The sequence below is a fragment of the Theropithecus gelada genome, chromosome X, assembly GCF_003255815.1.
Source record: "Theropithecus gelada isolate Dixy chromosome X, Tgel_1.0, whole genome shotgun sequence".
Taxonomy (NCBI): domain Eukaryota; kingdom Metazoa; phylum Chordata; class Mammalia; order Primates; family Cercopithecidae; genus Theropithecus; species Theropithecus gelada.
This window is the reverse complement of record NC_037689.1, coordinates 25,284,468-25,310,765: the sequence shown is the minus strand read 5'-3', so window position 1 is coordinate 25,310,765 and position 26,298 is coordinate 25,284,468. Positions and strand designations below refer to the sequence as shown.

The window sequence follows — 26,298 nt, the reverse complement described above, 5'->3', positions numbered from 1 at the left end:
CTCTGTGAAGAATGAATTTCATCCTCCCAGCTGTGCAGCTTCTCTTCTAAATGTAAGTTGCCTTGCTCAACATCTGCTTTCCATACTGGCAGTTTTAGGCCTTGGACTTCTTGATGAAAGTATAAAACAAGGACTTTAAGTGGAGGTGCCTCACCATTATGGCTGCAGGAGTCTCTGGGGTGGGGCCATCCTGTAGACTGCAGGGTGTTGGGGAGTGTCCCTGGGCTCCACCCACCAGGGGCCAGGAGCAGCAACCTCAGTTATGAAAAGCAGACATGTCTCCATACGTAACCAAGTGTTCCTTCAGGGAGGGAGGGCAAAGTTTTCTCCACCAGTGAACCACTGTGATGGCAGACTACCGACAGAGAGATGATAGATACGATAGGTAAGCATATGTTGAGATGGATAGGTGATAGGTAATAGATATTAAGATAGGTGTAAGTGATGGGTGATTGATAGGTGAACAGATAGATGATGGGGAGCTAATAGATGATATTAAGATAGGTGATAATAGATTTTTTTTTTTTTTTTTTGAGACGGAGTCTGGCTCTGTCGCCCGGGCTGGAGTGCAGTGGCCGGATCTCAGCTCACTGCAAGCTCCGCCTCCCGGGTTCCCGCCATTCTCCTGCCTCAGCCTCCCGAGTAGCTGGGACTACAGGCGCCCGCCACCTCGCCCGGCTAATTTTTTTTATTTTTTAGTAGAGACGGGGTTTCACCATGTTAGCCAGGATGGTCTCGATCTCCTGACCTCGTGATCCGCCCGTCTCGGCCTCCCAAAGTGCTGGGATTACAGGCTTGAGCCACCGCGCCCGGCCGATAATAGATATTAATAGAGACAGTTATACATGATAGATGATAGATACTGAGATGGGTAGGTGATTGATTGATAGATTAATGACTGATTGCATATAGACAGAGCTCTCATGCTAAAAGAGAGTTTCTCAGCCTCAGCAGTGCTGACACATGGGGCAGGATCATGGAGGACTGTGTAGTGGGGCATCCTGTGCACTGTAGGGTGTTGAGCAGCGTCCCTGGACTCCACCCAGCAGATGCCAAGAGCACCAATCCTATCTGTGACGAGTGTCTAAAGACGTCTCTAGATACTGCTAAGTTTCCCTTATGGGGGGACAAAAAGTTATCCCCGGTTGTGAACCACTATGACAGATCGTTGATGGATGGATGGATGGATGGATGAATGGATGGATGGATGGATAGAGATCAGTACTGAGACAGATATTTGATAGATGACAGATATTGAGGTAGATGATAGCTATAGATTATAGGTGATTGATAGATATTGAGATCGGTGATTGATAGATGATAGCTATAGATGATAGCTGATAGATAACTGGTAGCTATACATGGTAGATGGTTGATAGATATTGAGATAGATAGGTAATTGATTGATAGATTGATGATGGAACGTATTAGTAGAGTTTCTCAACCTCAGCACTGCTGACATTTGGGGCTGGAGGATTCTCTGTGGTGGGACCATCCTGTGCACTGTAGGGTGCTGAGCAGTGTCTCTGGGCTCCACCCACCAGATGCCTCTAGCACCCCCACTCCAGTGTGACAGCCAAAGATGTCTCCAGACATTGTCCTGTGTTTATTGTCGGGAGCAGAATCAGCCCCGTTGACACCCACTGTAGCGGACGCACAGACAGATAACTACCTGTGCGTGTGGAGTCCCTTTCTCCCTTTTCTGCCCCAGCCCTTGAGCCTGTAGCCTCACTCTTCTGTCATGATTGATTGGCTTATGGGCCAAACTGTGGTTCCAGTGCCGTATTATCTATGGCACAGCAGCTGAGCCAAGCCAGTGAGTTTGGTCTGTGGTTGCAGGGCTTAGCCAGCTTTCTTCTACAGAACTTGGAAGGGAAGAGGTCTCTCCACTCCGGGCCACATCCTTCTAGTTCCTGGATGACCGCTCGCTTCTCCATGGAGAGAAGTTCATGCCAGCACCTCTTCTTCAGGGAGGGTGGATGCATCTCTTGGAAACATCTTTTTTTAAAGTCTGCAAACTTGAGTGTGGTCCCCGTCGTCACTGGTACTTGTTGGGGGTAGGAGTAAAATCGTTCCTTTGTTTTCCTGAGAGTTCAGGAAGAAAGAACACCATGTTCTCTCCTTTTATTTATTTATTTATTTTGCTCTCTATTTGAATTTTAAAAGCAAAAATCTAGAAATAGCGCTTCTTGCTCTGTCATCACTGCCTGCAAAGCATAGAGACCAGAGTGAAGGCAGGCAGCTCCTGGATCTTCTCTTCCTCTTCTTTGGCCAAAAAATGATACATTGCATGTTTAGTATTTGGGGCAAAGCAGACGCTTCAAAAAGGGAGGCTTATTTTATTATCTATATTTTTCTTTTTTATTATTTCTTACCTTCATTCCCTTTTTCTATGTATGAAAAGGGAGGTTTAAATTCTTGCAAGAGAATGCAATTGTAGTGTCTTCTGAATAGAGTTTTCCGTTTGATGCCAAGCCTTCCGGTGCCTGCGTAGGCTGAGAAGAGTCCCAGCGATACGTGGAAAAGGGGCCTTACCAGCTTTGGAGGGCAAGAGGTAGGGGGTGAAGATGAAATGGACACCTAAGGAGAATTTTGCAGGAGGAGTAGGGGTTTATTGACTGAAAGGGGTAGGTGGTGGAAAATCATTCTAGACAGGGAGTGACACGGAAGCCATGGGTCACTACGGGGGCAGGAGGGACATGGGGGAGAAATTCAAATCTGGGTTCAGCCAGGAGGTGGACACAGGAATGCAGTGAGCTCAGATGTGTAGGAGACTGCCGTGGGGACTGGGATGTGAGGAGGACTGGCTCTGGCTCAGCTGTGCATTTGGGCTGCTGGACATGGAGGAAGTCCAAGGAGGGAGAGTGCATTCCAATTTGGGAAACTGAGGGCAAAACATCTGCAGGCAACTGTCTCAGAAGAGCGCCTGAGGCAGGGTCCTTGGAGGGAGGAAGCCACAGGTGGACGGAGCCACCTAGGGCTGCTAGGTCCCCTTGTTTAAGGGCTAGTTGCAGTGGAGCCAGGTCGGAAAGTAGAACCGTTCCGGAGCCTTGCGTGGCATAGAGAGATGTTGGAGGAGATGGGATGACGACGGCTCATTTTCTTCTTCTCACGACAAAAGCCCAGCTTTATGGCAGCCTCTGGAGGGAGGAGGACCAACTTCTGTATTAGGCGTCTCCAAATTAGTGAGGCTGATTTTCCTGTTCATAAAAACAAAAGCAAAAGCGAAAAAATCCCTTAGAGGAGAAGCCATCCCCGCAGACCCTGCAAATAAAAGACAGCAGATCAGCTTTGCAGATGGAAGGTGCTGCTGTCAGCTAAAGATGAGGACAGAGCAGCTCAGCCGAGGTCACTGGCGAGGAGGGGGAGGGGACTGGGAAACCTCCCTTGTCTCAGTCGTTGTCGATGACATTGACCCTTTCTTTATGTTGACTTCCCCCCCCATTCATAGATGCATAGATTGCGCTCTATGCTGGAAAACATTCTTTAAAATTTAATTTTTAAAATTTTGTTAACATATATCACATGACATTTTACATTTTACTATTTTAACTTCCTTTTTTTTTTTTTTTTTTTTTTTTAAAAGAAATGAGTTCTTGCTCTGTTGCCCAGGCCGCAGTGCACTGGTGCAGTCATGGCCCACTGCAGCCTCAACCTCCTCAGCCTCCCAAGTAACTGGGACTATGGGTGCGCACTACCACGCCTGGCTAATTTTTAAATTTTTGGTAGAGACAGGGTCTTGCTGTGTTGCACAGGCTGGTCTCCAACTGCCAGGCTCAAGCAGTCCTCCTCCCTCAGGCTCCCAAGTAAAGCTGGGACTACAGGCAGATGCCACCATGCCCAGTTAATTTTTAAATTTTTGGCAAAGATGTGATCTTGCTTTGTTGCCCAGGCTGTTCTCAAACTCCTGACCTCACTCAATCCTCCTGCCTTGGCCTCTCAAAGTGCTGAGATTACAGGCATGAGCGTCCATGCCCGGCCTCATTTTAACCATTTTTAAAATGTGCAGTTCATGGCCGGCACAGTGGCTTGTACCTGTAATCCTAGCACTTTGGGAGGCCGAGGTGGGCAGATCACGAGGTCAGGAGATCGAGACCATCCTGGCTAACATGGTGAAACCCGGTCTCTACTAAAAATACCAAAAGTTAGCCAGGCGTGGTGGCGGGCACCTATAGTCCCAGCTACTTGGGAGGCTGAGGCAGGAGAATGGTGTGAACCCGGGAGGCAGAGCTTGCAGTGAGCTGAGATCGCGCCACTGCACTCCAGCCTGGGGTACTGAGCGAGACTCCATCTCAGGGGAAAAAAAAAAGCGTACAGTTCACTACTCGGGAGGCTGAAGCGGGACGATCACTTCAACCCGGGAGGCGGAGGTTGTAGTGAGCTGAGATTGTGTCGCTGCACTTTATCCTGGGCAACAGAGTAAGACTCTGTTTCAGGGAAAAAAAAAAAAAAAAAGCACGGTTTAGTGGCATGGAGCACATTCATGTTTCTATGCAACTGCTCCCCATCCCCATCCATCTCCGGAACTCCTTTTCATCTTCCCTAGCTGAAACTCTGTCCTCATGAGACACGCCCTAGTGCCCCTCCCTCCAGCCCTGCCCCGGCAACCTCCCTTGTACTCTCTGCTCTATGAATTTGGTGATTCTAGGAACCTTATATAGGCAGAATCCTACAGCGTTTGTCCTTTTGTGGCTGGCTTCTTTCAGTTACTGTAATGTCCTTCAGATTCCCCCATCCTGTAGAAAGGAATTTCCCTGCTTTCTAAGCCTGGGTAGTATCCCATCGTGTAGAGGATACAGTATGTTGTGTTTATCCATTCATTCATCCATGGACACTGGGGTGCCTTCCACCTCTTGGCTGTAGTGAATAATGCTGCTCTGAACACGATTCCGCAAATATCTGTTCCATTGCCTGCTTTCAGCTGCTTGGATACATTGTTTTAATTTTGTTGTTGTTTGAGATGGAGTCTCCCTCTGTCACCCAGGATGGAGTGCAGCGGTGCAATCTTGGGTCACTGCAACCTCTGCCTCCTGGATTCAAGCGATTCTCCCACCTCAGCCTCCTAAGTAGCTGCGATTACAGGCATGCACCACCACCCCCAGCTAATTTTGTATTTTTAGTAAATACAGGTTTTCGCCTAGTTGACCGGGCTGATCTGGAATTTCTGACCTCAGGTGATCTACCCGCCTGGGCCTCCCAAAGTGCTGGGATTACAGGCGTGAGCCACCACCCGGGCCCCTCAAATATATTTTTAGTATTATAATTAGATACCTTTCCCACTGATGCAGGGCGCCTGTGCAGTGTTTTTAGTTATGTATTTTTCTTGAGGCTTGCCTCAAGTTTTCCTTTCTTCCACTCACCCTCCCTCATTGCCAGGTAACTATTTGACAGCCTAGTGAGGATCCTTCTGTACTTTTCTTTGTGTTAAAAAAGCCCCCTCACACACACGCACACACACATGTGCACATGCACACACACATATATGCATGCATGCACACACGCACACGTGCCCCATGCAGTTTTGGCCTCATGCCACTAGAGTATGCATCATTTTTGTCTCTTGTTTTCTTGGAGATCCCTCTGGAGTATTTTGAGGAAGGGAAGTTGTAGTATTATTGTTGTTGTTGATTTTTAGACATTCAGGGGCACACGTGGACGTTTGGTACATGGGTGTATCGTGTCATGGTGAGCTTTGGGCTTCTAGTGTACCCCTTACCCAAATAATGAACATTGTACCCGATAGGTAATTTCTCGGCCCTCAACCCCTTCCCAACGTTTCCCTTTTGGGAGTCCCCGTATCTGTTATTTCCATTTCTATGTCCATGTGGACCCACTGTTGAGTTCTCACTTTTGAGCGAGACTATGTGGTATTTGACTTTGTGTCTCAGTTATTTTACTTAGGATAGTGGTTTCCAGTTCCATCCCTGTCGTTGCAAAAGACATGATATTATTTTTGATGGTGGTGTTGATATACTACATTTTCTGTGGCTTTTATATACTAAATTTTCTTTATCCAGTCATCTATTGGAATGGCGGTTATAAAAACTCAAAAAAATCCAGGCATGGTGGCCCACGCCTATAATCCCAGCACTTTGAGAGACCCAGGCAGGAGGATCGCTTGAGCCCAGGAGTTTTAGACCAGCCTGGGCAATATAGTGAGACCCTGTCTCTACAAAAAGCTCAAAGAAATAGCGAGGGATGGTGTTGCATGCCTGTAGTCACAGGTCTTCAGGAGGCTGAGGTGGGAGAATGCTGGAGCTCAGGAGTTGAAGGCTGCAGTGACCTATGATCGCACCGCCGCACTCCATCCTGTGCAACAACAGAGTGAGACCCTATCCAGGAAAAAAACAAAACAGTAAGAAAACAACAGATGGTGTGGAAGTGGAGGAAAGGGGCCGTGGATGTGCTGCTGGTGCGGAGGAGGCCTTCCAGTGCATGCGGCGGGGGGGTGACCTCACTTTCTCGTCGAGAGGAGCTCAGCTGTGCAAGGCAGAGTTGCAGAGGATGGGAGGGTGGATGTGACCCTAGGAGCAAGGCTGTGTGCCTGTGGGCACGCACTTCCTGGTGACGTTTCCTTGGACCCCACAGTGGGAAACAGGAGCGCCTCTGCCCTCTCATTCCTCTTGCTCTGTATTTGCATTCGCTGTCTTGCTGGTCTCCAGATTCCCAACCGCTGCTGCCAACCCAAGCCTTCAGCCTGCCAAGCTACACGTGTGTGCCCACTTCACCACCCTCTGAGCCTTCTGCTCAGATGCCTCTCACCAAAAGTGAGTTCCTGCTCTTCCTCCTTGCCCCTCAGCCCTAGTCAGTTCCTCATTTGCACTTCCCCATTTTGGAAGTGTTCCTTCCAGCTCTTGGGGCTCACCTAGGAACCATTTTTTTATTTCTTTCACTTTGTATTCACACTAATCCTGAGTCCTTTTCTTTTCTTTTCTTTTCTTTTCTTTTCTTTTCTTTTCTTTTCTTTTCTTTTCTTTTCTTTTTTAAAGAGATGTGGTCTTGCTCTCTCATCCAGGCTGGAGTGCAATGGTGCAGTCATGGCTCACTGCGTCCTTGACCTTCTGGGCTCAAGAGATCCTCCCACCTCAGCCACCCAAGTAGTTGGGACCACACATGCGTACCACTATGTCCAGCTAATTAAATTTTTTTTTTTTTTTGTAGGGAGAGGATCTCACTGTGTTGCTCAGGCTGATCTCAAACTCGTAGTTTCAAATGATTTTCCTGCCTCGGCCTCCTAAGTAGCTAGGATTACAGGTGCGCACCACCATGCCTTGCCCCTTTCCAATTCTATAACCCGTCTCCAGAGCCCATCCACGTCAATGCTGTCTTCACAGAAGCCACCATAGCTTATCTAGATGCCCTCCCCTGCTCTCCATTGATCTCCCATCTCTGCTGGACTCACCCCTTCCTCCTGTATCAGCCCAAACCTTTCTAATGTGAAAATAGGCAGGGCGCGGTGGCTCATGCCTGTAATCTCACCACTGTCAGAGGCTGAGGCGAGAGGATTGCTTGAGGCCAGGAGTTTGAGACCAACCTGGGCATCTTAGTGAGACCCCATCTCTAGTTTTTTTTTTTTAAAGACAGGGCCTTTCTCTGTTGCCCAGGATGGAGTGCAGTGGTGCCATCGTAGTTCACTGCAGCCTCATTCTCCTGGGCCCAAGTTATCCTCCCACTTCAGCCTCCCAGGTAGCTGGGACTACAGGCCTGCACCACCAAGCCTGGCTAATTTTTAAATTTTGGAGGTCTTGCTATGTTGCCCAGGCTGATCTTGAACTCCTGGGCACAAGTGATTCTGCTACCTCTGTCTCTCAAGTAGATAGGAGTATAGGTGTACATCACCATGACCACCTAACTTTTAATTTTTTTTTTTTTTTTTTTTGAGGCAGAGTTTCGCTCTGTCCCCCAGGCTGGAGTGTAGTGGTGTGATCTCGGCTCACTGCAAGCTCTGCCTCCCAGGTTCACGCCATTCTCCTGCCTCAGCCTCCCAAGTAGCTGGGACTACAGGTGCCCACCGCCACGCCCGGCTAATACTTTGTATTTTTAGTAGAGACGGGGTTTCACCGTGTTAGCCAGGATGGTCTCGATCTCCTGACCTCGTGATCCACCCACCTTGGCCTCCCAAAGTGCTGGGATTACAGGCTTGAGCCACCACACCTGGCCCTAAATTTTAATTTTTTTTGTAGAGATGTGATCTTGCTTTGTTGCCTAGGCTGGTCTTGAGCTCCTGGGCTCAAGTGATCTGCCACGTTGGCCCCCCAAAGTTCCAGAATTACAGATGTGAGCCACTGCACCTGGCCTCCAGTTTTGTTTTATGTCCCTCCCCAGTCTTCCTTTGGCCTTCAGCTGTGGGGACAGAGATGCCCCCTGCCTCCTGGTCCCCACCTTCTACCTGGTCTTGCAAGACCCCCTGCAGCCATCCTTCCAAGTTTACTATGTAATGTCTGTTCCCCATCAAGCCTGCAAAGCTCATGACAGTCACAAGATCTGCCCTTCCTGAGGACATTATGTACCGAGGACATTGCTTGGCACATAAGGGGCCCTTGTGCAAAACATCTGGAAACCAGTAAAGAATGTGGCTGTTGAGTTACTGATTAATGTGTTGACGAATTCATTGATTCCTGAGGCTAGTACGTACAGTAAGGGTTAGATCTTGAACATGCTTCTCATATCCGTTGTGATAAACCCTCTTATCTTCTATTGCTTTTGAACTTTTATAGACGTGATGTCAGGGGCAGAGTCACACAGTTAACTGGAATCGTTGAACTGATGCATCGGTTTCTAATTTTCTAAACTCAGATTTGAAATCACCTGTGGTCACTAAACTCTGTCCCATTCCACAGTCCCTGCACATGATGACTTAAGTTTTGTAAATGTTTTTTGGAGATAGTAAAGGCAGTATCTCTTTCAACATTTTTGTCCCTTATCTTTAGTGATACCCAGCTCTGTACAAGTTCTGTCCACGTAAGCAAAGTCTTTTTTTTTTCCCAGATAAGGTCTCGCTCTGTCACTGAGGCTGGAGTGCAGAGGTTCAGTCATAGCTCACTGCAGCCTTCAACTCCTGGGCTCAGGCTGTCCTCCCACCTCAGCCTCTTGAGTACCTGGGACTACAGGCGTGCACAAACCACACCTGCCTTATCTTTTTAATTTTTTCCAGAGACAGAGTCTCCCTATGTTGCCCAGGCTAGTCTCAAACTCTTGGTCTCAAGTGATCCTCCTGCCTCAGCCTCCCAAAGTGCTGGGATTACAGGTGTGAGCCACCACACTTGTCTGCAAAGTCTTACTGATTTGAAGGAAGATTTGAAGGAAGGATGTCTCAGAGAACTTTTTTTTTCTTCTAATATTTACTTAATCTTATTGATTTGGGGAAGGGCAAGGGAATCCCAGTTTTCTAGATTTTTTTTCCTTATAGGAATATGTTCTTACTTGGCTACCTCTCTTTATAAACTGTTACTTCTTAAAGATACTGAACGGTGATCCCGCATTAGTGTATAGGCAAAAATGGTGTGTTCACTTCATATATACTGATTAGATGACTTTGTTAAATCTTGTAGTTTGTTGATGTTGATTTTACCGAGACACTTGTGGAACAAATATATTTTCATACAACCTTACACATCTCAGTAGTTTTCCCCACTCATGCAGTAACTTTTTCTCCCCTGCTTTCCCTCCTCCTCCCCTTACCTCTTCTCCACTCCCCTCCTCCCCTCTTCCCTTCCCTCCTCTTCTCATTTGATACAAAGCCCTAACTCTCTTCCTCTACAGATCATCCTACCCGTGGTTGAAATTGCAACTTCCCCTGCAAGCCAGGTGACCGAACCTGAGATCTTTGTATTGTCAGGGCTTGCATATTCTACATGCCTGCTTAATCCTGAAAGTTCTTTCATTCCTCCCTTCTAACCTACCCAAATCCTTCTAATCTCCCACTATGGTTAATTATCTCTGATGCTCCTAAAGGGTGACCTGCTGCTACATTGTGACAAGGTGATGCATTGTTCTTAAGAGGATCTGTGCAGATTATTATCCCAGAGTGGGGTGGATGGGGGAGGATACAGGATATATCCAAAGAATGTGCTGCAAACTAATTGACAGGAGAGAGAGAGGGAGAGAGAGTTTTGTGTGTGTGTGTGTGTGTGTGTGTGTGTGTGTGTAGGCATGCATCCATCTTTTTCTTGCATACTTGAGCCATAGGGAAATAGAGCCATATATATTCTCTTCAACCAAATTAACAGTTGTAGACAGTGGTCTTGCTATTGCTTTGACCGTTTATGGTATTTTCAAGAGCTCAGTGTTACCCCCAGATCTTCAGTATCACACCTTGGCTGGTCAGTTGTAGCTACATTTTCCTTCCACCTTGTGCCCTGAAGAAATTTAGAAAGTCACCAGCTGACACACAAGTTTATTGCAAAAGTTCATTAGTACCATAGTATTTGGACCTTGGAAAATATTTCACCACCAGAACAGTGAAATCGTGGTTGTCTTCGAAGCTCATCCACAAAAATACAGTTTGACTGTCATGCATTTGAGATACTGTGCACTTAATCATGAAATAGTACTGAGAGGAACACTCTTGCCCAACAGTGGTGCAAAGCAGAAAAATAGGGCATTTAGCTAGGAGAAAATGACTTGAGATGTCAGCGATAAGATGGAAAGAATGTGGGTATGTGGCAGGTCTTTTACAACTCCAACAGATTGCTCTAGAAAACAGTCACTACATACCAAAATTAGCCAGTCACGATGGCATGCGCCTGTAATCCCAGCTACTCGGGAGGCTGAGGCAGGAGAATCACTTGAACCCGGAGACGGAGGTTGCAGTGAGCCAAAATTGTGCTATTGCACTCCAAGCCTGGGCGACAGAGCAAGACTCTGTCTCAAACAACAACAACAACAACAAAAAACCGCTCCATCACAATACTTCTCCCTCCTCATGTACTCTCCCTGCTTCCCTTTATGCCTCAAGACCACACATTTTGAACTTGCTGAGCTGTAGGAAGTGAATGGAGAGGTGGGCCACAGGTGCACAGCCTTTAGTAACTGAGGAAAAAGAAAAAAGAAATTTCTAACCCTGGCTTCCTGAGCTCCCTTCAGCAACCCAGCTGCTAAGGGGCAGGAATCCAGCAGCAAGGTGCAGAGAGGAAGGCATTCCTACAACCTGTATTTGTGGGTCCTCCACACTCCAGCGTCATTAGTCCCCCAACTCCAGCATTGTTGCGGAATCTGCAAATTTAAAAGTGCATTAGGTAAGAGCCTTTTTTATAAGAGGCCTATATTTTTGCCAATACATAAAAACATTGTGATTAGTCAAATAAATGTTCGTTTAAAACTCACAGTAGCATGTTGTCTATTTTTTTTTCCTTTTAGAAATGGGGTCTCGCTCTGTCACCCAGGTTGGAGTGCAGTGGTGTGATCATAGCTCACTGCAGCCTCTAATTCCTGGGCTCAAGGGATCCTCCCACCTCAGCCTCCTGAATTGCTTGGATGCCACCATGCCTGGCTGATTCTTTTATTGTAGAGATGGGATCTTGCTGTGTTGCTCATGCTGCTTTCGAACCCCTGGCCTCAAGTGATCCTCCTGCCTCGGCTTCCCAAAGTGCTGGGATGACGGGCATTGAGCCTCCGTGCCCAGCCTATGATTTTTCTTAGCATTAATCTCTGTGTCATTGCAAGCTCTCTCGCATGTCCTTGCCTTCATTCTACATTGTTTTGGTGGAATGGCCCGTACTAGCAGACAAGACCATCCGGTCGACCTTGAGCATCCTTCCCTGTCCTCAGGGAAGGTTTCCTGGGCATCATTTTGTTTTCTTTGTACACCAGCGGGTGCAGCTCATTAGAATGAGCTTGCAGGGGAGCATCTGTGATAGCATCATGATCAGATGAGACATAACTGGCACGGGTCCTGGTTATGGTTGAGGACCTTTATGCTCCTGATTCTACTGGGTGCCTTCTACTGGTGAAGGCTCATGTGCTCATGGAAACACGGGCATGCTGGTGTCTTCTGAGTCCTCTCCAAAAACAAAGCCCAGGTCAGGTACAGTGGCTCACGTTTGTAATCCCAGCACTTTGGGAGGACGAGGCAGGAGGATTGCTTGAGCCCTGGAGTTCAAGACCAGCCTGGGCAACACAGTGAGACCCCGTCTCTAAAAATAATAGTCATAAAAATTAGCCAGGCGTGGTGGCATGCACCTGTAGTCCTAGCTACTTGGGAGGTTGAGGTGGGAGGATTGCTTGAGCCCGGGAAGTTGAGGCTGCATGAGCCATGACTGCACCACTGCACTCCAGCCGGGCAGACAGAATAAGAACCTGTTTCAAAAACAGACAGACCGGGCACGGTGGCTCACACCTGTAATCCCAGCACTTTTGGAGGCCGAGGCGGGTGGATCACCTGAGGTCAGGAGTTCGAGACCAACCTGGCCAACATGGTGAAACCCCATCTCTACTAAAAATACAAAAATTAGCTGGGCGTGGTGGTGGGTGCCTGTAATCCCAACTACTTGGGAGGCTGAGGCAGGAGAATCGCTTGCACGCAGGAGGCAGAGGTTTCAGTGAGCTGAGATTGCACCATTGCACTGCAGCCTGGGCAACTAGAGCAAAACTCTGTCTCAAAAACAAACAAAAATCCCAAAGCCCTTAGTTCCAAATCTTGCCTCATTCCCCATCCTCCCGCATCTTTAGGTGAAAGCGTTCTTTCATTATCAGTGCATATCTCTCCAAACTGTATTTATATTTGCGCTGAGATGTTGAATGCACAGACGCACCTCAGTATCTTCTGTTCCTTCTTTCATCCCTACCGCCACCTTCCTTAATTTCTCATTGCTGCGTTTTCTTCCATTAATCAACACCTTTGTAAGGAGAAGAACCTCAGGCAAGCTCCCACAAGCAAGTGCTTCGAAAGACTTCATTTGGGGCTTTTTAAAAGGGCTACTTTTTCCCAGCAGGTTTGGGATGCAGTCTGCTAGTTTATTGTTAATTCTCAGGCTTAATGATAGTTCCAGATTACTGAATCAGGTGTGATCTCTGAAGATGTGTGTGTTGTAGTTAGTTAGCGCTGCCATAACAAAGTAGCATAGACGGGGTAGATAAAACACTGATTTATTGTTTTATAATTCTCGAAGCTAGAATTTTGAGAAGAACGTGTTAACAGGGCCAGTGCCTCCTGAGCCCTCTCTCATACACTTCTAGACGCCGTCTTCTCTCTGTGTCCTCACGTGGTTGTCCCTCTGTGCATGTCTGTGTCCTCATCTCCTCTTCTTTGGACTCCAGTCCTGTTGGAATTGGGCCCATTCTAGTGACCACATTTTACCTTAATCATCTGTTTATATGCCCTGTCTCCAAATACAGTCACATTCTGAGGTCTTGAGAATTTGGACTTCAACAGGTGGATATTGGGAGGACACAGTTCAGCCCATAGCACACTGTTGGCTGGTTTATTATGAGACCGTGATATTTACTCTTCATTCATCCCAAGACAGTGAGAACTTTACCCATGTCCCAGGATACACATATGTTAACCTCTGCTGTTGTCTGAATGCATCCCTTCCAAATTCATATACTGAGACAGTAACCCCCAGAGCTATGGAATTAAAAGGTGGAGCGTTGGGGGAAGCGATTAGATCGTGAGGGTGAAGCCACTGAACGGGACCAGTGCCCTCGGTGAAGGGGTCCGAGGGAGCCTGTTTCCCCATTTTCCCCTGGGTCCGTGGGAGGACACAGCGACAAGGGCCCTTCCCTCAGGAATGAGCCCTTACCACGCAGTTCATCAGCAGGTGCCCTGACCTCGGACGTCCAGCCTTCAGAACTGAGGGGAATACATTGTTCTTATTTGTAAGGCCCCTTAGTATATGGTGTTTTTGTGATAGCAGCCAGAATGCAGTAAGACAACATCTATGTAACATCTATGGAACTTGTACTTTAATATCCATCTATATGCTTCTCCCAATATCTGATGATACACCTCTTAACACCTACACACGTCTTAGCATCTACCTATACTGATGGATTACACCTTTCTATATGCAGACCTTAGCGCCTGTCTATACCCAGAGTCACATCTACACACACGCAGATCCTAACATCTGTCTGTACGCACACCTTAGCATCTATCACATATGTTAGCATCTATCTACACCTACATATTAACATCTACCTCCACCCATATCCTAATCTGTCTACACCCACAGAGCAACACCAGTCTACATCCGCCTCCGCCCATATCCTAACGTCTCTCTATACCTCTGTTAATATCTATCGACGTTCATAGTCTAATATCGGTCTTTATGTGTATATTAACATCTGTCTACACCCATATCCTAGCATCCACCTACACCCATATTATAACATCTGTCTCTTCCTATATGTTAACATCTCCCTACACCCATCTTCCAACATCTATGTCCATATATGAACCTCTGTCTACACCCGTATCCTAACATCCATCTACACCCATACTGTAACATCTATACGTATAGATACCATCTGTCTTCACCTATATTGTAACATTGATCTCTATCCGTATTCTAACATCTGCCTACACCCATATCCTAACATCTGTACCTACATATTAACACCTGTCTACACCCGTATTCCAACATTTCTCTATATCCATGTTGTAATATCTGTGTACATCCATATCCTAACATCTATCTATAACTACGTATTAGCATATTTCTACACCTATATGCTAACGTATATCTATATCCATATTTAATACCATATGGTAACACTGTTTACACCCATATGTCAGCCCCGATGTACACCATATCCTAACATCTGTCTCTAAGCACATCGTAACATCTGTGTGTATGTGCATTTGAACACCTATCTGTACCCATATGTTAGCATCCGTCTTTACCCATGTGCTGATATCTGTGTGCTCCATGTCCCGACATCTGTCCCTGGCTATTGCCATCTGTCTGTACACACATTTTGGCATCTAGCTGCATCTATACGCCAACACCTAGCTGACATCATATCGCCGCCCTGCCCTGGCGGGGCCTGAGCATGTGCTGACACCTAGCTGACGGCGTACCCCCTGCCTTGCCCTGGCAGGGCCCTGAGCGTGTGCTGTCCCCGCAGGTTCTGGACGTGGCATGACGAGCGCTTCCTCTACATGCTCATGGAGTACGTGCCGGGCGGGGAGCTCTTCAGCTACCTGCGCAACCGGGGGCGCTTCTCCAGCACCACGGGGCTCTTCTACTCTGCGGAGATCATCTGTGCCATCGAGTACCTGCACTCCAAGGAGATCGTCTACAGAGACTTGAAGCCGGAGAACATCCTGCTGGATAGGGATGGCCACATCAAGCTCACGGACTTTGGGTTCGCCAAGAAGCTGGTAGACAGGTAAGAGGAACGTGAGCTCAGACGGGATCTACGCTGCTTGGCAATGACAAAGATTGTGGTAGTTGTGGCAGGTCAGGCAGGGGAAGACTGGGAACCAGAGTGTAACTCTCATGTGTGGGAGACACTTGCAGCCAGGGATGAGAGAGCCAGGCTGAGCTGCAGCTCATTTTAAGTGGGCTGCCATTGCTGGCCAAGAGCCGGTGGGCAGGAAGTCGCTCTCCCTCACCCGCACCGTGGAGGAAATCGGACACCACATTTCCACTGTTGACCCGAAATGATGAGGAAATAAGTCATATCCAAGTTTGAATTGCCCTGACTATAAAATAGATCTGCACCGAATAGGATACAATATCTCTTGAAATTAAATGCCAGGTGCCGTGGCTCACACCTGTAATCCCAGAGCTTTGGGATGCTGAGGTGGAAGAATCATTTGAGCCCAGGAGTTTGAGACCAGTCTGGACAACATAGCGAGACCCCATCTCTACAGATATATATATATATATATATATATATATATATATATATATATATAAAGTTGATTATGGTGGTGGATCTCTGTAGTCCAAGCTACTTGGGAGGCTGATGTTGGAGGATCATTTGAGCCCCGGAAGTTGAGGCTGCAGTGAGCTGTGATTATACCACTGCACTCCAGCCTGGGTGAAAGAGCAAGATCCTGTCTCAAAAAAAACCAAAAAAATCCAAATTGCATATTCCACACACACCTGCTCACACACACACGCACTTACTTTTTTCTGGTATCTATATTTCTATTATGTATATATATATTTCCACTGTGTATGTATATTAAATAGAAATATATCTAACACTATATTATTTTATATAACATAGTATATTTTATGTACATATGATATAGTATTATATATATGTATAGTATATATTATACTATAATATAGTATACTATGACTATGATAGTATCATATAGGTATACTATATATTATACTATATAATATATAACATTCCTGTGTCATATCATACATATTACTGTACTCTATATAGTACATATTGTACATATTGTATATTACACATACTATGTATTATATATAGTATATATTACTATACTATACTATGTATTATACTATATTATATATTATATAGTATACCTATATCATACTATATCATATGTATGATATTATATGTGTTTCTTTTCTGGAAACGCACTCACAGACACACCCCGAAACAACGTTTGAACAAACATCTGGGGACCCCACGGCCCAGCAGCACATGAAACGAACCATCACATGTTGTCTCAGCCAGTGTGGGCTGCACTAACGTACGCTCATAGACTGGGCAGCCTCAACAGCAGACATTCATGGCTCACAGCTCTGGAGGCTGGAAGTCCGAGATCAAGATGCGACAGATTGTGTACCTGGAGGGAACCTGTTTCCTGGTTCATAGACAGCGCCTTCTTGCTGTGTCCTCACATGGTGGAAGGGGCGAGGGGGCTCTCTGGGGCCCCTTTTGTAAGGGCACTCATCCCATTCGTGAGACTCCACCTTCGTGATCTCATCATCTCCCAAAGGCCCCACCTCCTAACGCTATCACTTCGGTGGTGATGATTTCAACGTAGGAATTTTGGGGGGAACACACACATTCAGTTGATAATACATGTATATGTATTTTTTTTCCATGATTGCATTCATTTAACCAGTCTGTCATGACAAAAGACCACACACTGGGCATTAAAGAATAGACCTTTTCCTCTCACTGTCATGGAGGCTGAGGCCTGAGATCCAGATGTGGGCAGGGCTGGTTCCTCCTGAGGCCTCTCTCCTTGGCTTGGAGATGCCGTCTTCTCCCTGTGTCCTCACAGGATCGTCTCTCTGTGCATGTCTGTATCCTTGTCTCCTCTTCTTATGAGGACACCAGTCCTGTTGGATCAGGACCCGCCCTAGTGACCTCATTTTACCTTAATGACCTCTTTAAAGACGCTCTTTCCCATATAGTCACATTCTGAAGTTCTGGGGGTTAGGACTGCAGCATGTAAGGTTTAAGGGATACATTTCAGCCTGGAACAATTATATATAGGTATGTTTCCACACACACATACTCCATTGAGGAGAAAACAGTTATCCTTTTTTGTTTGTTTGTTTGTTTGTTTTTGAGACGGAGTCCCACTCTGTCGCCCAGGCTGGAGTGCAGTGGCGCGATCTCCGCCCACTGCAAGCTCCGCCTCCCGGGTTCACGCCATTCTCCTGCCTCAGCCTCCCGAGTAGCTGGGACTACAGGCGCCCGCCACAACGCCCGGCTAACTTTTTGTCTTTTTAGTAGAGATGGGGTTTCACCGTGTTAGCCAGGATGGCCTCGATCTCCTGACCTTGTGATCTGCCCGCCTTGGCCTCCCAAAGTGTTGGGATTACAGGGGTGAGCCACCACACCCGGCCCCAGAATGGAGTCTTTTATCTGTCACCCACCTCCCACCCTTTCCCCCAAGTCCTTAAAGTCCATTGTATGGTTCTTATGCCTCGGAGGCCTCATAGCTTAGTTCCCAATGGATGTTTAATTTACATTTATAAAATCAACAGTCATAAAAAGTAAATTCACATGCCCAAGCTGCTGAAAAATCCTCAGAAAGATTGTTGGTAACTCCACTGAGTGTTGGTTTTTCAATTAGATTAAATTAATTAAGGTAGAATTAGATAATGACATCAGTTCCTCGGTAGACAAGCTACATTTCAAATACCCAGGATGGCACATGGCTATCGGCTTCTGTCTTGGTCAGGCAAGCCTAGAAAATACATCTTATATTTCCATATTCTTTGATGTGGTGGGGTTGGGTAAGGTGATAATTACACTAATTATACTCTTAACATTGTAAAACCGTCTGCGTTTTTGAGAAACTTGATGCGGGGGCAGTTTTACACTAAATGACTCTCTTCTCTGGCGGCTTTTAGAAAAGGGCTCTCCTAGGGAAATTTTATGATGCATTTAAATTCAATCTGATTTCCCCCTGTGGTATTTCTTGTATTACATTTCCAAAAATAAGACGCATGGAAATTAGGTGCATTTTACATGGAATAGGAAAGACAGGATTTTTAAAAATACTGATTTACAGCATCCGTGCTGCCCTCTCTTGGCAGCACACGGTATATTAGTAAATTCGTTTAAAGTCATTTGCAAGTCTAATTCAAACAAACCAGAGATAAAATATTTCATATATTCACTTGTTTATAAGTTTGACAAACCATGTTACTGTCCAGTTAATTCATGATGTCTATTTAAATGGACGAAGATAGTTTAGTATATAACATGCAGCGATTATTGTACTTAATGAACATGTGAAAATCTTAGAAAATGCCTCATTACCATCTTGATAGATTGCTTTTGCAAAGAACTGCATCTTCCTCTGTATGGGTAGTGTAGCTTCTGGAAACTTTTTTTTTTTGTGGGTACTCTTTTCTCCTTGTTTTTTTTGACCCTCTTTGTAATGAAGCATCTCTCTTCTGGCCCAACCCCAGGGAAATTGTGTGCATGGGGGCAGGTACATGGCCCTGCCTCTGATTCAGGATTCAAACAGTACATGTGCCTTTTGAATAAAACTTAAATTCACCACTGTATCGTAGACCACTACAGAATAGATGGAACTAAACAGGGAGGCCCCATCTTGAATAACCTTTTTTTTTTTTTTTAAGACAGGGTCTTACTCTGTCACCCAGGCTGGAGTGCAGTGGTGGGATCTTGGCTCATGCAACCTCAGCCTCCTGGGCTCAAGCGATCCTCCCATTTCAGCCTCCCAAGTAGCTGGGATTACAGGCATGTACCACCACGCCTGGCTAATTTTTGTATTTTTAGTAGAGACCTGGTTGCACCACGTTGCCCAGGCTGGTCTTGGTCAGCTGGCCTCAAGTATCCACCTGCCTTGACCTTCCAAAGCATTGGGATTACAGGCGTGAACCACTGCGCCCGGCCTTGAATAACATTTTTGAACATATCCCAGAAAGAAGTACGTTTCTCATTTTTCTCTTATAGCATGGGGTAAAAACATACTTAAGCATGTTGTAATGTATTCTATTCACGACACGAATTTCTTTCTTTGTTTTTTGTTTCTTTTTTGAGACAAGGTCTCACTGTGTCACCCAGGCTGGAGTGCAGTAGTGCGACCATGGCTCACCACAGCCTCGAACTCCCAGGCTCAAGCATTCCTTCCATCTCTCAGCCTCCCAAGTAGCTGAGGCTACAGGCTTGCATCACCATGCCTGGCTAATTTTTTGATTTTTTGTAGAGACAGGGTTTCACTATGTTACCAGGGCCGGTCTTGAACTCCTAAGCTGAAGCAATCCTCCAACCTTGGCCTCCCAAAGTTTTGGGATTACAGGCGGGAGCTATGGTACTCAGCCTCTCCCTCCCTTCCTTCCTTTCTCCCTCCCTCCCTTCCTTCCTCCCTTCTTCTCCCTCCCCTCCCATTCCCTCCAGTTCCTTCCCTTCCCCTCCTCTTCTCCCCTCCCCTCCCCTCCCATCCCTTCCCCTCCACTTCCCTCCCCTCCCCTCCCTTCCCCTCCACTTCCTTCCCCTCCCCTCCCCTCCACTTTCTTCCCCTCCCCTCCCTCCCCTCCCTCCCCTCCTCTCCCCTCCCCTTCCCTCCCCTTCCCTCCCCTCCTCTCCGCTCCCCTCCCCTTCCCTCCCTCCCCTCTTCTCCCCTCCCCTCCCCTNATTACTACTTACCCCTTACACACACACACACACACACACACACACACACACGAGTAGAGAGAGTAGTTCACGTTGAAACCTTATGGCCCCATCACCCAGCTTCGATTGTTATCAAAGCTTTGCCACTTTGTTTTTTTTTTTTCCTTCGCCCATTTGTTTCTTGAGTTATTTGAAAGCAGGTGTACTTCATCCTATCTCTAACAGATAACTCCCTTTCAAAAAGAACTTCAGTGGCCTTTTAATCTGACAAAACTTTTTTTTTAAAAAAGCCCAGCCTGGGTAACATAGCAAGACCTCGTCTCTACAAAACATCAAAAACAAAAAAATTAGCCTTGCATAGGTTAAATCCAGCCCCCTGTGTGTCTGTTAATAAAGTTTTATTGGAACACAGTCACATTTTGGGGGCTTTTGAGCTACAGTACCAGAGTTGGATATTTGTAACAGAGACCCTGTGATTCACAAAGCCTAAAATATTTGCCATCTGGCTCTCTACACAAAATATTTGCCCACCCCTGAGCCAGGCCATTTGCTTTGTGAACTGGTTAAAATTGGCCAGGAGCTCTGTCTGTGCAGTGGAATATTATTGGCCATGAAAAGGAGTATAATTCTGACACATTCTACATGTTGATAAACCTTGAACACATGATATTGGATGAAATAAGCCAGACCAAAAAGGTCTCATATTGTGTGATTCTACTTGTAGGAGGGCCCTAGATTCTTTCAGATTATAGGGACAGAAAATAGAATGGTGGGTGCCAGGGGCTGGGGAGGTGCAGGGTAGGGGGAGATGACGTTTAATGAGGACGGAGTTTCTGTTTGGAATGATGAAGAAGTTCCAGCAGTGGATGGTGGGGAGGGTTGAACACCAAGGTCGACGGACTTCCCACCACTGAACTATACAATTAAAAATGCTTAAAATGGAAAATTCTATGCTATGTGTATTTTACAATTGAAAATTATACATATAAAATCATAATTATGTATATAATTATAAATAACTATATAATTGTAATATTTAATTGCACATAATATATCCTACATTAAATTTATATATTTAAATATATTTATCTCTTTATTACTAATGTAACATAACATGTATATGTTAATTTATTAATATATTCAGATTATAATTATATATTAAATAAATATAATGTAATTTTTAGTTAAAATAATCATTTAAAAATAAATCATTTAATACAATTAAATATATAATAAACGGATACAATTTTATATTTAATGTTACATATTTAATTTTATAGTTATAAACATGACTACCAAATAATTATATATGCTCATAAATTATGATATAAGTATATTTAGAAAATTATATGTAGCTATAATTATACATTATTATCCAGTTTTATATATAATTTTATAAATATATGTTTAAAATTTAAATTTATATATTAGTATGTGTTACACATTTACTGTTTAGATTATAAGTTCAAATTTAAACATATACATTTGTAAATACATAATTGTTTTATATATATTTCGTAACACCGGAAAAGTCTTTCTAGTTACTTGAGACGTTTTCCCTTAGTTTCTGACTTTGAGTATTTGACGGAAGCCAAGGAGGGCCTGAGATGTCGAGTCTATTTGCAGTCGTGTTGCTACTTTCCCTTGAACTTTGCTGTAGTTCATACTAGGAGGTGGGTATTACTGTGCCGAGGTTGGTCAGTGGTGTCTAGGAGCCATTGTCATGGAGGAAACCCCTCCCAGCACCTGGGCTGGCCGTCAGAAGCTGTCCCATGCTTGCAGACATGCACCTTCTCCCTTCATGGGCCTGAAATTCTCAACTGTTTGTTCCCATCAGACAGTTCTAGGAACTGTGATTGTGTCCCCATAAAAAAAAAATGACAAAATCTTCCATTTTTATGAAAAATCCCACACCCTGCTTTTTCATTGTAACCCCAGATCCTATAAGAAAATGCAATGTAGTATTTTCACTATGAGTACTGAGCTAATATCTATTTCCTGCATTACCAAACTCAGACAAAACACTGGCTCATACTTTTCTGATAAAAAGGAAAAAAATGCATTTGTATCTGTAATCAAGTGTAAAAGCTCTCATCAGCTGTCCTTCCTCCTGAGCCCCACCATGTCCCTGTTAGCTGAGTGACATGCTCACCATGTCATAAAGCCGTGAGGAGAGACAGAAAGTGAGGCTGGTGATGCCACCTGCTAGGACGTAAGAGGGACTGGACTGAAACTCAGCTTGGAGATGTCATCCATTTCTATTTTTTTTTTTTGAGACAGTGTCTCACTCTGTTGCCCAGGCTGGAGTACAGTGGCACGATCTCGGCTGACTGCAACCTCTGCCACCCAGGTTCAAGCGATTCTCCTGCCCCAACCTCCTGAGTAGCTGGGATTACAGGTGCCTGCCACCGTGCCCAGCTAAGTTTTGTAGTTTTTAGTAGAGATGGAGTTTCACCATCTTGGCCAGGCTGGTCTTGAACTCCTGACCTCGTGATCCACTTGCCTCGGCCTCCCAAAGTGTTAGGATTACAGGCATGAACCACCATGCCCGACCTCTTTTTCTCTTTTTACTGTGGTAAAATATGCTTAAAATGTACCATCATAACCATCTTTATTAACATTTTAAATGTTTCAGAACAGGGTCTTTCTCTGTCAGCCAAGCTGGAGTGCAGTGGTGTGATCACCTAGGAGTTGGAAACTCCTAGGCTGAAGCAATCCTCCTCTCTCAGCCTCCTGAGTACCTGAGACTAGAGGTGTGAGCCACGATGCCTGGCTAATTTTTAAATATTTTTGTACAGATAGGGTCTTGCTACGTTGCCTAGGCTGGTCTGGAACCCTGAGGCTCAAGTGATACTCCCACCTTGGCCTCCCAAAGCGTTGAGATTACAGGCATGAGCCACTGTAGCCAGCCCATTTGAACCATCTTGCCGTGCACAATTCAGTGGCATCTATTGCATTTACCGTGTCGTGCAACCATCACCTTTCTCTAGTTCCAGAACATTTCGTCATCCCAAAAGAGAACCTGTACCTGTTAAGCAATTATTCCCCATCCTAAGCCAGGATGATCTCTTCTTAACTTGACTGCAGCTACAAAGATCCTGTTTGCACATGAGGTCCCACTCACAAATACTGGGGTTTAGGACTTTGGGGGGTACACAGTCCAACCAGTGCAGGTGTGGTGGAACGCGTGGGCATTCAGAACACAGGAGTCATTGGATATCTATACTTTACAGAGAATCCTATCCTTAGCTCTGTTTCTGCTTCGTTAACGTGGCCTCCTCCCTCCCCTCCCCCTGGCCATAGTGAAACTAAGAACAGTGAGAAAACAGAACAGCAGGTGTCACCTTCCTTCTACCCAAAAGGCAGGTGAGCAAAAGGAGACAGGAACAGGGAAGTGGATAATTCACTGTCCAGACCAGTGGTGTCGACACAACACTCAGACTGTCTCATCTCATACTCACGCAGTCGACATCTCTCCATAGCAGCGTATGTCTCTTTGTACATCTAGTGAGGCATTGGGGTTTTTGCAGGAAGGAGTGACTCTAATGGGGCCAAAGTCTTTCTGAGGCAAGTCAGAACCTGGAAACTTATACAGCCTTAGGTGTGTGTCCTTTCCCTAACACAGAGCCAAAAAGAATCTCATCTTTCAAAAGGTAAGTGGAGAAGTTGCAGCTAATGCCGGTAGCATGACCTGTGGCCTCTACCTGGGCTTCATATCAGCTAAGATCTAGGCTTTTAGCTACTTTCAGGCCACTTTGGATGGGCTAGCAAGGTGGAAATACAAAACTAGCAGGCCAATAAGTCACTCGTCTTGCAGAATGATAGAAGTGTCGTGCGTCGAAGCAGCCGGGGTGTACTTGGAATTGATTCAACTGCTGGGCAGGGCAGGGCAGGGGAGAGCATGTTTCTGAAATAGTGTGCATTGTACTTTCCATTTGTAGACTTAATTCTAATGAGTGAGAAGCACTTAACAGGACCACGTGGTGATCTCTGTTCCATAGTTAGATCTAACCTGCAGATAGAGAGTAAGTCCCTTCCACATTCTTCCGTGGGAAGAGGACTCAATTTCTCTCCTTGTCTTCTTTCCTGGTTTTCTGACTTACATCTGCTAGATCCTGCAGTATTTTTTTTTTTGAGACAGTGTCTTGCTCTGTTGCCCAGGCTGGGATACAGTGGCACTATCATGCTCCCTGCAGCCTTGACCCCCTGGGCTCAAGTGATCCTCCCATCTCAGCCTCCTGACTAGCTGAGACTACAGGTGCACTTCAGCACACCTGGCTTTTTTTTTTTTTTGTAAAGGAGTGGTCTTGCTATGTTGCCCAAGCTGGTCTGAAACTCCTAGCCTCAGGCAATCCTCCTGCCTCAACCTCCCACAGTACTAGGATTACAGTTGTAAACTACCATGCCTGACCTTGTGGTACTTTGATTTCATGGATGGCTGACAGAATTTGAAATTTGGATGGCAGCCAGTTTGTTGTTATCCCGAGGGCTTACAGATTAATGTGGAAAAGTCTGTTGTCTGGAAAGAGGTGGGGTACAGAGGTGTGGTGGGGAAGGGAAGGAGAGATACCAGTAACAACATTTTGGGTGGGTTCCTGCAAGCAGGAAGCTGAGGAGCTGAAGCCAAGATACATGCCCACACCACTGTAAACAGGGCGGACTCAGGCAACATGTGCTGGGTATAAAATAGGCTTTACACATGCTTGATACATTGTGCAAAGAACTTGAGAGTGGATAAACATGTACATTACCAGACTCTGTGGAACTTGTTTTTTGTTCTCTTTACATTCAACTTACAAAATAAGAGTTTCTTCTTTTATTGATTTGACTGGTGGAAGGGAAGGGTCTTTTGCAAAGCATCTATATATTTTTTCCCTCCGAAGGTGTTCTTCTTCCTGCCTGTCTACAGACAGGCTCCACACACCAAGGCAGCCCTTGGCAGGAAGGGTGGATGTGGCTTGGAGGTGTGCTACGGGTCTGAATTGCTGAAAGCCCGAAGCGACATTCTACCCAGCAGTAGAGCGCCAATGGAGTGTGGCCCAGACACGGCCCCCTCTCTGGGATTACTGATGCTCAGCTCCTGTCCAGCCCATGAGTCTTCCAGCTTCTGCTGCGGTCCTTGTTATCTTTCCCTGACTTTGTTTAGCAGATGCTTCTGTAACCAAAATGCAGGTTCAGCCGCTCGCCGTTTGCAGAGTGCAATTAGCAAGGGCGAGGTCCGGTATAAAGAAAGTGGTTTTTTATTCCAGAGCTTTCTTAGGGGAAGAAGTACAGGCTTCCTGCTTGAGGCCACCACTTTGCTTTTGGAGCACAAAGCAGGCACTTTTAAAGGAAAATGGCATGCAGGGGAGGAAGTGTGTTTTTGTCTTTACACTGGTTTCCAGGGGGCAAGAAAATTTTTGTGGGGGGTGGGGGTGGGGGTGTAAAGAGCCGAAGAGAACGAATGTAAACTTTGCAAACCATCCAGTCTCAGTTACAGTACAGACTCTGCTCTTGCACCTTTTTTTTTCTTTTCTGAGAGACAGTCTTGCTCTGTCGCCCAGGCTGGAGTGTAGAGTGCAGTGGCACATTCTCGGCTCACTGCAACCTCCGCCTCCTGGGTTCAAACATTTCTCCTGCCTCAGCTTCCCGAGTAGCTGGGACTATAGGCACACATCAGCACGCCCGGCTCATTTTGTATTTTTAGTAGAGATGGAGTTCGCCACGTTGGCCAGGCTGGTCTTGAACTCCTGGCTGAAGTGATCTGCCCACCTTGGCTTCTCAAAGTGCTGGGATTATAGGTGTGAACCACCATGCCTGGCCTAAGTGAGTTCTTGAGTTATTCTTTTTCACTGCCACTTTTTTTTTGGGGGGGGGGGGTGGCGAGGGGATAAAGGATTTTCTTTTTTACTTAATTTTATTTATTTATTTATTTTAAAAACTTTTAGGTTCAGGGATACATGTGCAGGTTTGTTACATGGGTAAACTGTATGCCACTTTGTGTACCGATTATTTTGTCACCCACGTAATAAGCATCGTACGTGACAGTTAGATTTTCCATCCTCATCCTCCTGTCCTTCACCTTCCAGTGGCCCGGTGTCTGTTTTTCCCCGTCTCCGTGTCTGTGTATACCCAGTGTTTAGCTCCCACGTATAAGTGAGAATATGTGCGTCCACTTAGGAGAATGGCCTCTCTACGTCCATCCACGCTGCTGCAGAGGGCGTGATCTCGTTCTTTTTCCTTTAATTAAGTAATTTTATTCTTTATGATTTATACTAAGACAGGTATAAATAACTCAAAAAAACTGAGTTTTTTTTTTTTTTTTTTTGCTTCTGAGTA

General features: G+C 45.7%; 1 protein-coding gene across 1 annotated transcript in view; it reads left to right on the top strand.

Annotated features, from left to right (window-relative positions):
• PRKX (protein kinase X-linked) overlaps window positions 1-26,298 on the top strand; it is a 109,450-nt gene that overhangs the window by 45,670 nt on the left and 37,482 nt on the right. The window contains exon 3 of the mRNA XM_025373286.1: window positions 15,070-15,333. Coding sequence (XP_025229071.1) covers window positions 15,070-15,333 — 264 coding nt within the window. The remainder of the gene's footprint in view (window positions 1-15,069; window positions 15,334-26,298) is intronic.